Source organism: Typopeltis vanoorti, chromosome 8 (genome assembly GCF_054136105.1).
Source record: "Typopeltis vanoorti isolate ZY-2024b chromosome 8, IOZ_Tvanoo_1.0, whole genome shotgun sequence".
NCBI lineage: Eukaryota > Metazoa > Arthropoda > Arachnida > Uropygi > Thelyphonidae > Typopeltis > Typopeltis vanoorti.
In genome coordinates this window covers 103,731,975-103,745,686 of record NC_143556.1, presented here as the reverse complement: position 1 = coordinate 103,745,686, position 13,712 = coordinate 103,731,975, and the positions used below count along the sequence as shown (strand labels likewise).

General features: G+C 34.8%; 1 protein-coding gene across 1 annotated transcript in view; it reads right to left on the bottom strand.

Moving 5' to 3' along the window:
* LOC150104247 (uncharacterized) overlaps window positions 1–13,712 on the bottom strand; it is a 260,544-nt gene that overhangs the window by 142,855 nt on the left and 103,977 nt on the right. Inside the window, exons 5-6 of the mRNA XM_090396434.1 lie at window positions 11,787–11,902; window positions 2,337–2,739 (exon numbers count right to left, since the gene is read on the bottom strand). Of these exons, the coding sequence (XP_090252560.1) occupies window positions 2,337–2,739; window positions 11,787–11,902 (519 nt within the window). The remainder of the gene's footprint in view (window positions 1–2,336; window positions 2,740–11,786; window positions 11,903–13,712) is intronic.

The window sequence follows — 13,712 nt, the reverse complement described above, 5'->3', positions numbered from 1 at the left end:
ACTTAACTAGCACTTGAGTAAGAGGCAACTGTTTTTTGTTTTTGGTACATTCAGTCAAATTTGGATTTGTTGATGGCTTTTTTGCAGCTGCCATATACTGTAGAGTAGGCCGTGTGTGTGTGTGAAGCTAGAGTTTAGGGACTATAGTATGCTGAATTTTTTTCTTATGTGTGGTTCCCACCCACAAAAGGTTATTAAAAACCTATACTGAATTTTGTACCATAGGTGGGCTAAGAATTTTTTTTTTTTTTTTGCATTTTTGTATCAATTTTATATATTTTTTGTAATTTTCTTATTTTTATATAGTCCAGAAACCCTGTTCTAGAGATCAAACATGGAACTTTTTCAAGTCACTTCAAATAAGCAGGGAGGTGGTCTCACACCAGGCGATAAAATTCATCTCCTACGAAAGACAATTACAAACATCCATGTCTACAGAGGTATCTGAACCCGTGACCTATTGGCTAGAGATTGGGCATGCTAATCACTTGGCCAACCAGGCCGCCTTAGACTGCCTTGGCATACTTGTTAGAAAAAATAAAAGTTTGGAGAGTGATCAGAATGAAGGTTGAAAGCCCTCATTCAAGTCACAATTATTTAGTTCTTTGGCTGCAGCAAAAATATTTTTATCTGAAGAACAAAAACAGTAATCATCCCAAGAAAGAAATGGAAGAAAACTGCAAAGGAATCCTATTTCACACCACTATAGTGCCATAAAACTGGGATTTGTTGAGTAACAGGCATTCCACAGAAAAAGAGATTTGGTCCAAGTTATGGTCAGTTACCAGGAGGTGAGCTGAGGGCTACAGTACCTTTACCAGAAGAGATGGTTAAGAAGAGATAAAGTGTTGGGAGAGTTATCAGGTATTGTAGTGAATAGATGGACAATTTGTGAAAGATCAGCGGAATTGGAAAAGTGAAGCCCATGTGAGTTGTGGAGATTGAACTCCTATGGAAGAAGACTTCACTGTTTGGGATAGACTGCAGAAGGTCAAAGACAAATAATGATGAAGTTCAGAGTGGTTATTAGGATTTCAAGAGAGAGAAAAACAGCACACATAAGTGCAACTATGGGACAAGGAAATCTGATGCAAAGAAAACAGGGGATTCAAGGTTTAGCATTCTCTGACAAGGGATGTCAGATTTGAGCTACATCTCAACTCTCCTCAACTATTTGGAAAGCTGAAGTGTAGTTAAGGCTGCCAGACTGAAGATGGGACCATAAACACTGAAATGGATATATGCAGATGTGTGTGCATGATATTTTATTATTGTTTTTTTTTTGTAATGTATGTTTTGTTGTTTTATGATTACTGGCTGTTTTTTGCATACTTTTGGTTAGAGTTTGGAAAATTCAACAATATGTTGAATTTTCTTTGTACTGTTTTTTAAAGGATGTTTTTTTTCTTCAGATATAATCTGCAGTGTTACTGAAATTATTAGATAAATTGTAAGGTTGACTGATGAGGGTGAAGAAATTGAAGTAAGGCATGCAGTGTGAAGTGAAAGATTTCAGACATGCATTGCAAACAGAGGTCAGACAGATTCCTATCCACTGCATAGCCTCAACAGTGCCTTGGCATATCACTTACTCTGACCCTCTTCAGGCATAATATGGTGGATTAAGTGGCAGATGGATTATTTAACAGCTGACTAGGAAGAGTCCTGATGCATTACTTGCATCAGGATACTTCTTGAATGAACCTACAGGTTCAATCCCATGTACCATTTACAAGCAAGCTTATGGAGCTACTTTACTGTATGGTTGAGTCGAGGTGGTCTGGGGTCCCTACAGTGAGTCTGACACATCCTTGAGACTGTCAGAGAAGAGGCTAACAAACTTGAAAGCCTGATATTGAACATGCAATAGCCACTTCAGGTCTCCAATAAACAAAGTGGTGATTTCACTGGGCAATGAAAGTCATCTACAAGGGAATGAGAAAAGGTGAAGTGTTGGGGGGGGGGGGATGGTAAGTATTATCAAGTATTGGTGGAGCCAATACGAGATAATCCTTACCATCTACATTCTGCTGACAGAAAATACTTGGAGACATATATTCAAGTCCTTGGGAAAGTTGGAACTGATGAAATTAGAAACCTGATGAACAAAGTAGAAAAATTACTGATGAAAAATTGTTTTTATTTTTGTTAACTGCGTTCGTTCACTTCCATGATATATGGTACACCTTGTAATACCGTATACCAGAAAATGATGACATAACTAAAAAAAAAAAAAAAAAAAAAAAAAAAAAAAAAAAAAAATTAATTTAGCCTGTTCAATATTTCATTCATTTTAGAATTTTTAATAAAATAAGAGGAAAAATACACATGCTTACCATTTTTAACTTTGAAACCAAATCGCCTAAATCTGAAGGAAGATTATCTGGCAGTTTTGGTGCATTAATAAATTCTACCGGGGAAATTTTCGCAGTCTCTTCACCATCACTACTTCCAATTAAAAGACCACATGATCCATTACTCTTGTCTTCTTCAGCTACTTCTGCTTCATCTGCTGCAGCTTTTACTACAGACTCAATAGCTTCAGTAATCGTAGATTCCGATTTAACCACTGTTAAATCCCTTCGATCATTATAAATTTCATTAAGTATTAAATTCTCATCGATAGGTAGCACCGAATGATGAAATTGCTGCTCTTTTTCTTGCTGAACCTGAGCTTTGTGCTGCAAAAGCATATCTGCAACTGTTGGTTGTCCTTTTCTTTTTATTTTTGTTAAGGCACTTAAAAAATAATAATAAAAAATAAAAAAAAAACTTGTGACATAGCATTAATAATCTGAATTTTTGTATTAAAATATTTTAAAAAATATATTTGCAATTTATGAAACATTAAAATATTTGGTGAAAAAGTTATTTCTTCTTATCCAGTTTCCTCTAAATAGTTTTATGAGATATGATTCAACAATTATAAGTCAAAAGAAGAAGATCAAAGCTGAGTTAAAAGCTAAATTGCCTGAATATGATATAAAAAATAAGTGAGGAAGTATCATTATGAGATTATGAGATAATGAATAAGATAACTGATAATGAATATGATAGGCAGTAAATAGAAAAATATCTTTACTATGGTGGAAACTACGCAAAACTGCTAAAAAAAACAGGGGACCATTATAAACACATTTTTACTTTAAGAAAAATTATGGGAATATAACAAGTGCCTATATTTCAGCTTCACTGTTCTGGATAAGAGAAAAGATGTAGTACAGTTACATGGTATAAATAGATTACATAGAGGTATATATACAGACAATAGCAGATGCACACTGTAGTGAGTGCCACTATAACAAATTTATATTATAGAAACACACACCGATTAATAAGAAGTTGACCGAATGTGTTGAAATTCTTTCTATAGACGTTCATCTGAAGTACAATGAATGAGCATGATGTATAAATTACAAAAATGTCAACATACTTGTACCAGTATGTCGGTCTTGGCAAAATACTGTCAATGAGATGTTGATGAAAGTATTCCATAAAATAGGCAACAATAATTGGGGGGGGGGGGGGGGGCTTCCCATTTACTTGGCAACCCCCCCACAGAAAAATCTTCAATTTATGCAAACTATTACACTTTTTTTTTATAATGTTAGTCAAGTTCCTTTTATTTTATCGTCCTACATGTTTCACCAATTTTTCTATCGGCATCTTCAGGGAATACAAATTAGTAAGCTATATGAAGGTAACAGACAAGGTTATAACTGATGGTTCTAATTCATACAAAAAATTAGTATTGTGCGAGACAATGCACGTGTCTCGGGAACGTGATTTATTCATTATGACTCATTATGTAATTGTCATGAAAGTTCATTTCTTTGATGTTTAATGATCTGATTAAAGCTTTCCAAATTTCTGGTAAGGTTAGACCTTGATTCTTGTTTAAGTTTTCAGTTTTACGGGTGACTGTAGCTGCTTCCTTGAAGGTTCATGTTATCTTCTATATAGGGCATACGGTTCTTATCCCACTCAATGTGATGGTTGGTAGAGGCAAAGTGGCAAGAAAGGCCTGAAATGTCTTGTCTGTTGTTTCTGACAACATATCCTATGTGTTCTTTCTTTCTCGTTTCAAAGCTTCTAGAGGTCTGACCTACATAACTAATACCACATGAGCAAGGTATATTATACACTCCAGAGTACTTGTAGAATGGATGAGGGTCTTTCGGTGATCTTAAAAATTTCCGAATAGTGTTGACTGGCTTGAATGCCACTCTGATATTATGTGGTTTTAGAAGGTTAGCCAATTTTTTGGAAATGCTGCTGATAAATGGAATAGTGATAGTACTGATGTATTGGACGTCAACACATTGTCTATGTGGTATATCAGTCAAGAGAATCTTGTTGTAGAGTCTTTTTGGATAACCATTTAAAGATAGTTCTCTGGATATTGTAGTTAATTCCTTTGTAGGTCATCTTTGTATGTTGTCTACTGTATAGCTCTTTTCTTGAGCATATGGATAATGCTAAGTTTCTGAGCTATATGATGAGATGAGTTGAAATGGAGGTAACATCCAGTATTTGTAGGTTTTCTATACACAGATAGGTTGATACTATTATTGGTTTGTTTCTTTATTAGGATGTCTAGGAATGGCAGTTTTCCATCTTTTTCAATTTCTAATGTGAATTTGATGGTATGGTGGAAACCTTTTCCACCATACCATCAAATCCCTTGCTCATGTGGTATTAGTTACATAGGTCAGACCTCTAGAAGCTTCGAAACGAGAAAGAAAGAACACATAGGATATGTCAGAAACAACAGACAAGACATTTCAGGCCTTTCTTGCCACTTTGCCTCTACCAACCATCACATTGAGTGGGATAAGAACCGTAAGCCCTATATAGAAGATAACTACCATTCAAGAACCTTCAAGGAAGCAGCTACAGTCGCCCATAAAACTGAAAACCTAAACAAGAATCAAGGTCTAACCTTACCAGAAATTTGGAAAGCTTTAATCAGATCATTAAACATCAAAGAAATGAACTTTCATGACAATTACATCATGAGTCATAACAAATAAATCATGTTCCTCAGACACGTGCATTGTCTCGCACAATACTAATTTTTTGTATGAATTAGAACCATCAGTTATAACCTAGTCTGTTACCTTCATATAGCTTACTAATTTGTATTCCCTGAAGATGCCGATAGAAAAATTGGCGAAAAACATGTAGGACGATAAAATAAAAGGAACTTGACTAACATTATAAAAAAAAGTGTAATAGTTTGCATACATATTTATATTCTTCATATCTTAAAATCTTCAAAAGCATCTGTAATTTGGAATGGTTCTTCTGATTTACAACACCGTATCCAAAATAAATGAAATTCATCTGAGAATTCAGATTAAAAAGAAAATGATGAAAAAGCCTTTTGAGTTGTGCTAATTTTTCATCAACATGATGGCAGCTTACAGATCCGTGTTTCAGAAGAAAACTCACACAGGCTGCTACATCCATGCAAAATCACACCATCATAGTCACAAAATTGAGACTATCAAAATCCTAATATATCATGCTCATTCTTTAAGTTCTTCTGATGAACTACTGAAAGAATTGCAACATATTAGGTCAACCTTCTTATTAAATGATTTCAGTGAAGTCTTTATCAATAAATTCAACAGCTACAGAATCACTGCATTTTCTGCTCAAGAAGAAATCACTTGTATCCCAATCCCCTCCCTGTGTGAAAGAAATTTTAAAATTTCAACATTTTTATAGCCTTTTTTTTATACTGTCAGAAAAATGTTGTCTTTCTCTCATCACTTTCTCCCACTTGGTTTTTCAGGTGTTTACTAGATTCCTTGCTCCAGTGGCTTATCTTATTACAACTGGAAGATCCGCTTTTATCTGATTCAAAGAATGTAAGGCTCATATCAAGTATGATCAGCCAGAACAATCGAGGTTTGCTAACCATGACATCTCTACTAAACAGAGTTCTCTGGAATAAAGCTAAAATCCTTCATGAAGAGCAGTCTCTTATGGAATGTCATTATAAGGAAACTTGTGAACTGTGACTCCACTACACAAATCTAAATAGATCTGATGGTCTACATTTATCTGCTTTACATAAGAGAAATATTATTTTTCGGTACGCTAATCTTTCCTAATTTATTTAATTATATACTTTTTTTTTCCAGTTAGGAATGTATTGACCATTTTTGTTATCCCACTGTTGTTACTATGATGATACTTTTTAGAATCTTTCAGTTATTTGGATAATTTGTTGTTCCATTTCTCTACTGAAGATGCTTATGAAACAACAGTGAAAATTTTGCAATTAAACCGAATGTTTTGTGAGTTTAGCATCTTTTGTTGTTATTATTATGCCAACTCATGACATTCAAATTTTAAAACAAACTATTTGAAAGGTATGTGACCAGAGTGTCTAGGAAGGACAGACAGTCATTTGATTCTTTTCTAATGTGGAGTGAATTTTTGGACCTTGGTTGTTTAAGTGCACTAATAACATATCTAATGTGTCTAGACCATGGTGCAAAATAGCAAATACATCACCTATCTAACACAGCCTACAGTAATTTAAGTGTAGCTGTGCCAAGTTCTTGGTTCTCTGTGTAGAAATTGGCTAAAAGGAGAGAAAGGGACCCACTATTCTATCCAGTTGTTTGTATATTTTTACCTTTCTATGTGAAATAAACCGCATGTAAAGTAAATCTCGATAATTCAATATGTCTGCGACAAAATGGGACTTTATCAAATTAAGAGTCCCTGCTAGCATTACTAACAAACAGTGAAGTAATATCCAAGCTGATCACGATATCTGAACTTTTTAGGCTATATTTTGATCTTAAAATAATGTTCTACGAAGTGTTTCATCTTTACATAATGTTAATCAGTCTCTGTGGCATGCAGTTCAGAAGTATAGTTGCAACATTCAAGTGGTATCTTATGTAATAGTATACTGTCTGAAAAATAACAGATCCTACTGAAACTTCTAGTTTTTAAGTGCCTGTACAGCCAGGTAAAAAAATCATAGGACTCTACTCTGCACATTTCAAAGAACTGCTGGGTGGAATACTTAACTAACCAACACAAAGAGAAAGAGCATGATGGAATGCAGCTATGTCACATTGCTCGCATATATATAGTGGTAACTATGGAGTACTTGTCCATTCGCAATGTCTACAGCTTGTAATAATTCTTTCAAACACAATCCAAAAGGAGCAAATGGCAATCTAATGCGTGGTACAAGTTCTCCCAATGGAGATAGAAAATGCTTGTACACGTACAATGGCCTGATAGGAATTTTATTTCAATTGTATATCACAAAGACAACTACTACCATTGAACAAAGTTGGTTCATTAGCTTCAATGTAAGGACCACAAATACATGATGTTTGGAATGCTTCAGTTGTGGTTCTGATTGCTTGATGGTGGACAGAGTCCGATCATCGAAGCATACTGTCAAGGAACAAAGCATAAACTTGGAACTCACAGTAACAGTCTTCATCAAATAAGTGCTCAGAAGAAATAGACCAAGAACACCAGTGTGCATCCCAGGAGGTAGGCAATAGGGTGCAAAGAAAGTTCTCTCCACCACTTATCTTGCAGGTGGGATAGAGTAGGATTGTTCTCTTTGCCTCCCCCCCTCAAAAAAATTTCAACAGCTTTGTCACAACTGGAATTACAGTTTTCTTAGTCTTAGCTCTAGGTCAGAGTGAAGGCAAAACTCAGGGCTGTCTTAACCCATAAAGCAACTAAGGTAATGCCTAGGAGTGGCATCTTTGGAGAGAAGCAAAAACTGGCAAAATTATATTACAACCATAAAAACAACATTTGTTTTTAATTTTACATATTTTTCTTGAATTTAGAGGTGGCAAAATAGTGCTTGCCTAGGAGTGGCATATACCCTAACAATGGTGCTGGCAGAAGTGCATACAAACTGTTTTGTTTCTGAAAATTTAAAGCCACTGGCGAGTGCTCAGGAGGAAAAGTGGTCAATGACATGCTGCAACTGCCTTTTCCATGACTCTCATACTGCAAGAATGACAAAAGATGGTATAAAGTCATCCATGCAGAGTACATTATTTACAGTTGCAAAACTTAAAAACTGACCTTTGTGGGATTCCATTCTCTTGAAGAAAGGGGCAAGAGAGTTGTTCCTACTCGAATTTGAGAGAAAGTTTTTAATAAAAAGAAATATCCTCTCTAAGACTAAAATTGTATTAAGTCTTTCAGTATAACAAAATGTGTCAAATATGTTCTCCATGTCAAAGAAAACCAATACCAGATGCCAGTAAGTCATATTGCATTAAATCTTAATTTAATACTTAAATTACTGCAGTCTTATTATATGATCTATGTTGAGTGATGTTTGTAAAATGGCAGATTGTGGCAGAAAATATACTGTTCTTCAGAAACCACAAGAGTTATTATTATTATCCCCGCCCCATGATCCTACACAGGCAGCTATTGAAAGCTGATGGATGATAATTTATATTAGAATTTTTGGATTCTTACCTGCTTTGGAAAGGACTTTTCCAAAGCTAGTTAAGAATTCAAGTAATTTCAAAATAATAATTGCTCTTAAAAATAACTGCCCATTGCCAAGAATCTGGAAATTCTGCTGCTGAAAATAAGAGCAACAGCAGCAGCTGTTCTATGGAGGTTGTGACAGATGCCTGACTATATCATAATGGATATTATCTGGTTTTACACCACTTGACTGACAATAAAATAAAGCAGCCTTCAGGTTTTTTAACAGTCTGATGTTAATTTCAAGACAGTTTGGGATAAATAGGATTGAATGCCCTTATGATTTGCTTTTTAAGCTTTATTTGGGATTACAGCTGAAGAAACTCAGGCTATAAGGCAGTGTATTGTGTCTATAAATTGCATGTTTATAGACACAATATGCATGCTTAGAAGATCTACAGGATGAAAAAGTAATTTTCCAAGAGGAAAACCCTGCCATCTCTATATGATTTGCTTTTTAGGGTTAGGAACTTGGAGAAGTATGAAGATGTTGCTTTGACAGCATGCTTTCTCTGATAATATCTGCAACTACACATCCATTCTCTTCCAGAATCAAAAACTATATAGTATACCTATCCTTCATTTTCCAGACATCACTGGTGTTGTACAGATAGGTTTGGATACCGGTTGTTATTCATAACAGTGCTTCATGGTGTAAATAACACCAAAGGAAAACAAAGAATTTATTTAATGCAATATTTCACTGAATTTCCAACCAGAATCTTCATAGCAAAAATTAAAAGTATGGTAAACACACACATACTTATAGATGCTGGACTGGTGGGCCAAGTGGTTAGCTTATCTGCTATCCAACAAGTCATAAGTTCGAATCCCACAATGGGCACAGGCATGGATGTTCGCAACTTCTTTAGGTGGAAGATGAATTTCATCATCCAGTGGTGTGATACCACGGCCCTGCTTATTAAAGGCTTTAAGTAGCTAGAAAAAGTTCCATGTTTGGTCTCTAGAGCAGAGTTTCTGGACTATGTAAAAATGAATTTAAAAAGACAAAAAAATGTGTGTGTGTGTGTGTGTGTGTGTGTGTGTGTGTGTGTGGCATAATGGATTTACTCAACTGAAAGACAATTTTTAAAAATATTAAATGACTGGAAGCCGAGAGATAAAAATAAACACTGTTTTAATTCTGTCTTAAAAAAGGAGAGAAACAACCAACGAAAACTGTAAAGGAATAAAGTCTAAACAACAAAGAGTTAGCATAAAAAGGTAAATTTTAAAGTGTTAGCATCTGGATATTTAAAGCTGTTCTCTGTATAACCTCATTGTTGGGCATGTGCGCATGCGTTCAAGATCTCATGAAAGCAAAAGTTGGATGGCAGCACAATGACAGTCTGAGAGATTATAACTAAGGTTGTTGTAAAGATGTATTGGATTAAGGGAGATTTCTTTAAATTCAACTATTCTTCTTTCCAGTTCATCGTAGCAATGAAAGATATTATCAGATTTGTCCCATAAAACTGAATGGACAGGGTTTAACTCATTAATATTGGAATTCAGAACATGGTTGGACAGAGCACTAGCTCTTGTTCTACTGTATGTAATGCCTCTTCGATGTTCATGGATTTCTCCGTCTGGCCAAATAAGGTTTATTACAGTTACACCATATTGTAAATACCGGGATATTTAAGATTGTCATGTCTTTGTTTGGGTCGGCTCAGTAAGGAACGTTGTTTTGGAAGAGGAGTAAATGATATATGAAATATCAATATAAAATATTGATATTTCAGTCAATCTCTGTTTGAAAATCATTTTTGGACTGTTCATCAAAACACACTGTCACTCTTGGCACCATACTGCTTCTAATGAAGCAAATGTCATAAACAGTTGACACAACACTAATGAAGGTTGCAGCTTTCGACAACAAAAAGATACAACAGGTGGCGCCACTAGCTTCTATTTTCGAAAAATTCAGTTTCTTTTTGAACAGAGGGTGTGTGTGTGTGTGTGTGTGTGTGTGTACACACACACACACACATATATATAAAATTGATAATAAAAATCCTTAGGCCACCCATAGCACAGTACAAATATACTAGAGATTTACAAAATCCTTTCTATATGGATGTTCAAATTAGGACAGATTATATGCTAACTACAAATCTGAAAATTATGACAAATTCTGGAGAATACTATTTTTGGTTCCATGGTATCAGTTGTTGAATGGGAAGGAAGTCAGCAGTGCATGGGAGGCCTTGAAAAAATGCTTAAATGATGTGGTGTCTGAACGTGTCCACAGAGTTCAACAAATAAAATGGAAGTAAAATGAATGAGCAATCTCATTAAACAAGAGATCCATAAAAAGAAGAAGATAATGTGAAAGGAATATCATGAAAATAAGAGTGAGAGGAGTTATGAAATATATAAACACAGGCCAGAAAAGTTATGAGTATTGTATGGAAAGCTAAGTTGGAGTATGAAAAGAAATTGGCTACACAGGTTAAAGGCAACCCAAAAGAATTTTATCGTTATGCTGCAAAGTAGAAGAAAGAATGACTGAGGAAGAATAACTTTACTGAATGCAGACAGTATCCAAGTATCAAAAGCAGATGAGATATTTCAAATAATGAGTGTGCACTTCACCAATATCTATCAACCTGGTGTATGTAACACCGTGCACAGTGGATTACATCGAATGAAGAGATCAAGGTGCATGAGAAGGTTTTAGAGCTGTTGCATAACCTGGATAAGAATTTGGCAATTGAGACCGAGGGGATATCAGCATGTGTGCTAAAGGAATAAGGAATGTTCAGCTGAACTGGCTAGGCCCTTGATGTGTTTGTATAATTTGAGTCTAAGCTCAGGAAAGATTGCACAATAATCCTTCTGTGAGTGAATGGATGAGTTATATCTGTTGAAGTAGTGAGTGCATCTAGCTTGAATGAGTTTAAGAAAAGGTATGACAGCTGGTGTGGTGGTGTGGGAGATGTATGGCCTCCTCGATGAGTCTTGACTCCCTGGAGGTCTAATAGTAATAACTTTTGGTCTAGTTCACTAAAAGTAAGCCTTGGAGATCATCGGACACTGTTAGAATTAAGTCATGAAAACAAAACACTCAGTATTATTTCTGCACTATAATAAAGAATCCTGTCAATGCACTGCAATTTCATTTCTGTGATAATAAAATTATGCAAAACAAACACAGAACCTACTTTGGATACTCAGTGTTAGTTGCTGGAATTCCAAAGCATATAATATCACACATAATATATTATAATAGCAAACAAATAACGAGGTAAATGCAAACAAAAGCAAGTGTATACCTTGCAGACTGATTCACTGGTTTTCTTCCACCTCTTCTTTTTGGCATGCTGTCCCCATCTTTCAACATGCGCCTTCTTCGCCTTCCTTCTTTTTCAACAATTTCTCTTGGGCGTCGCTATATATAGACATTATGATATAATTGGTAGCACTTGAATGAGATAACAAGGAATTAATTTTAAGATCAATAACTTTAAAATCTATATAAAAGAATTACTGAAAACTAGAGCCAATTCAGCTTTGCTAAAATTATTCTTCCCTACTCACTTGAAAATGGGAGTATACAGGGTATGTCAAAATTATGTTAACACTTAAATGGAAAAAACATTTACTGTGAAATTGATTGTAATCGATATTTACTGTAAAATTACAATACAACATTACAATAATTACAATAATTCTTGGCCGTTGGGCTGAAGGTCTTCTGATGTAAGTTTCCCAAATTTGGGGCCATGAATAGCCTTTCAAATTTGAATTTACTACGGTGTATTACCATGGCTTTCTTCCACTGTATTCTGTGGCGTGTATCCAGAGCATGGTCTGCAAGACCAGAGTGGCTGTACTGGTAAAATACCTACATAGCCCGCTAGGGGTCACCATCAGGACTTTTAGGAGAAACAATAGCTTCCTGCTTCATCCTCATTTACTGTGTGTAGTGCCTGCATGCACATATCTTTAAGTTCCTGTGAAGATGGCAACATGACGTTGCTGAAATATTTGAAATATAGATTAAAGTTTAATTTAATGTATATCCTCTGTACATTGTAAATTCCTTAAGATATTTAATAAGCAAATGTTGGTTTTGTCTTTCATCCAACCTTATATTTGCTAGTTGTTGGTTGACCCCACATTCAAACATAAAGGAAATTTTTATTATACTGCGCCACTCTAAGTTTGAAATCACACAATTATTGTGAAGGAGTCAAGCATCAAATAGCACAACAGCAAAGTGAACTTACTACAGGTCGAAATTTTCTGACTTATACATAGGGTTTCCCGCAAGATTCGTATTTTAATGAGCGGTGCAATGAAACTAAAATTAGGCAAGCACAAGAATCAAGTTAAAAAAGATATTTAATTCTCTCACAAAATTATTCTTACATAAGAAACAAGAATTCTATTAAGATCAATACAATTAGATAATAACTTATGCATTCTGTAAAGTATTTAGATTCTACTCAGCTAAGTGCATCATTTACTGCTAGAACATATATATGTTCTAGCAGTAAATGATGTTCTTATATATATATATATATATATATATATATATATATATATATATAAGGCTTTCACAATTCTCATCCGTTAGGATTTCAACTAGTTTCACCTTAAACAACAACAATATTCAGCAAAACACTTAAAAAGTAATTATTTTTAGTCTCATAGAATAATCACAAACTTCAAATTTATCAAACACTTAGCTGGCATCATCAATATCTATCAGAGGATTAAAATAGTTCTTAAAAGGCTCAGTCTTGCATTTACATATACATTGTGAGATAACACATTCAAACATGAACTAATTCTTCAATGAAGTTTCTCACATTAGTTTTTCACAAGGAAAATGTTTTATATCACTCATTCAAGCTTGACTAGCTGGCTCCAGTAACACGAAATTTGACCAAGTTCTCCGGACACAAGCAACACTATCACATGTTAGTTATAGAATAGATATTCTTATATTCACTTATTTGCTAAGAGTGGAAAATGTATTTTCTTGCTCGTAATAACTTATCTTACGATAAATCTCGATCATATTATTATCCTTTCACTCAGGTAAATTCCTTTACAAGGTGACAGGAAACTATAAATAAATATGAGTTCGATGTAAGATTCATTAAAATCGGAACAAGTTTCCAAATCTTTGTTACGTCGTACGATCCCAGGTTAGATCACATCTCATGACCTTCCCACACTCTCTCCAATTT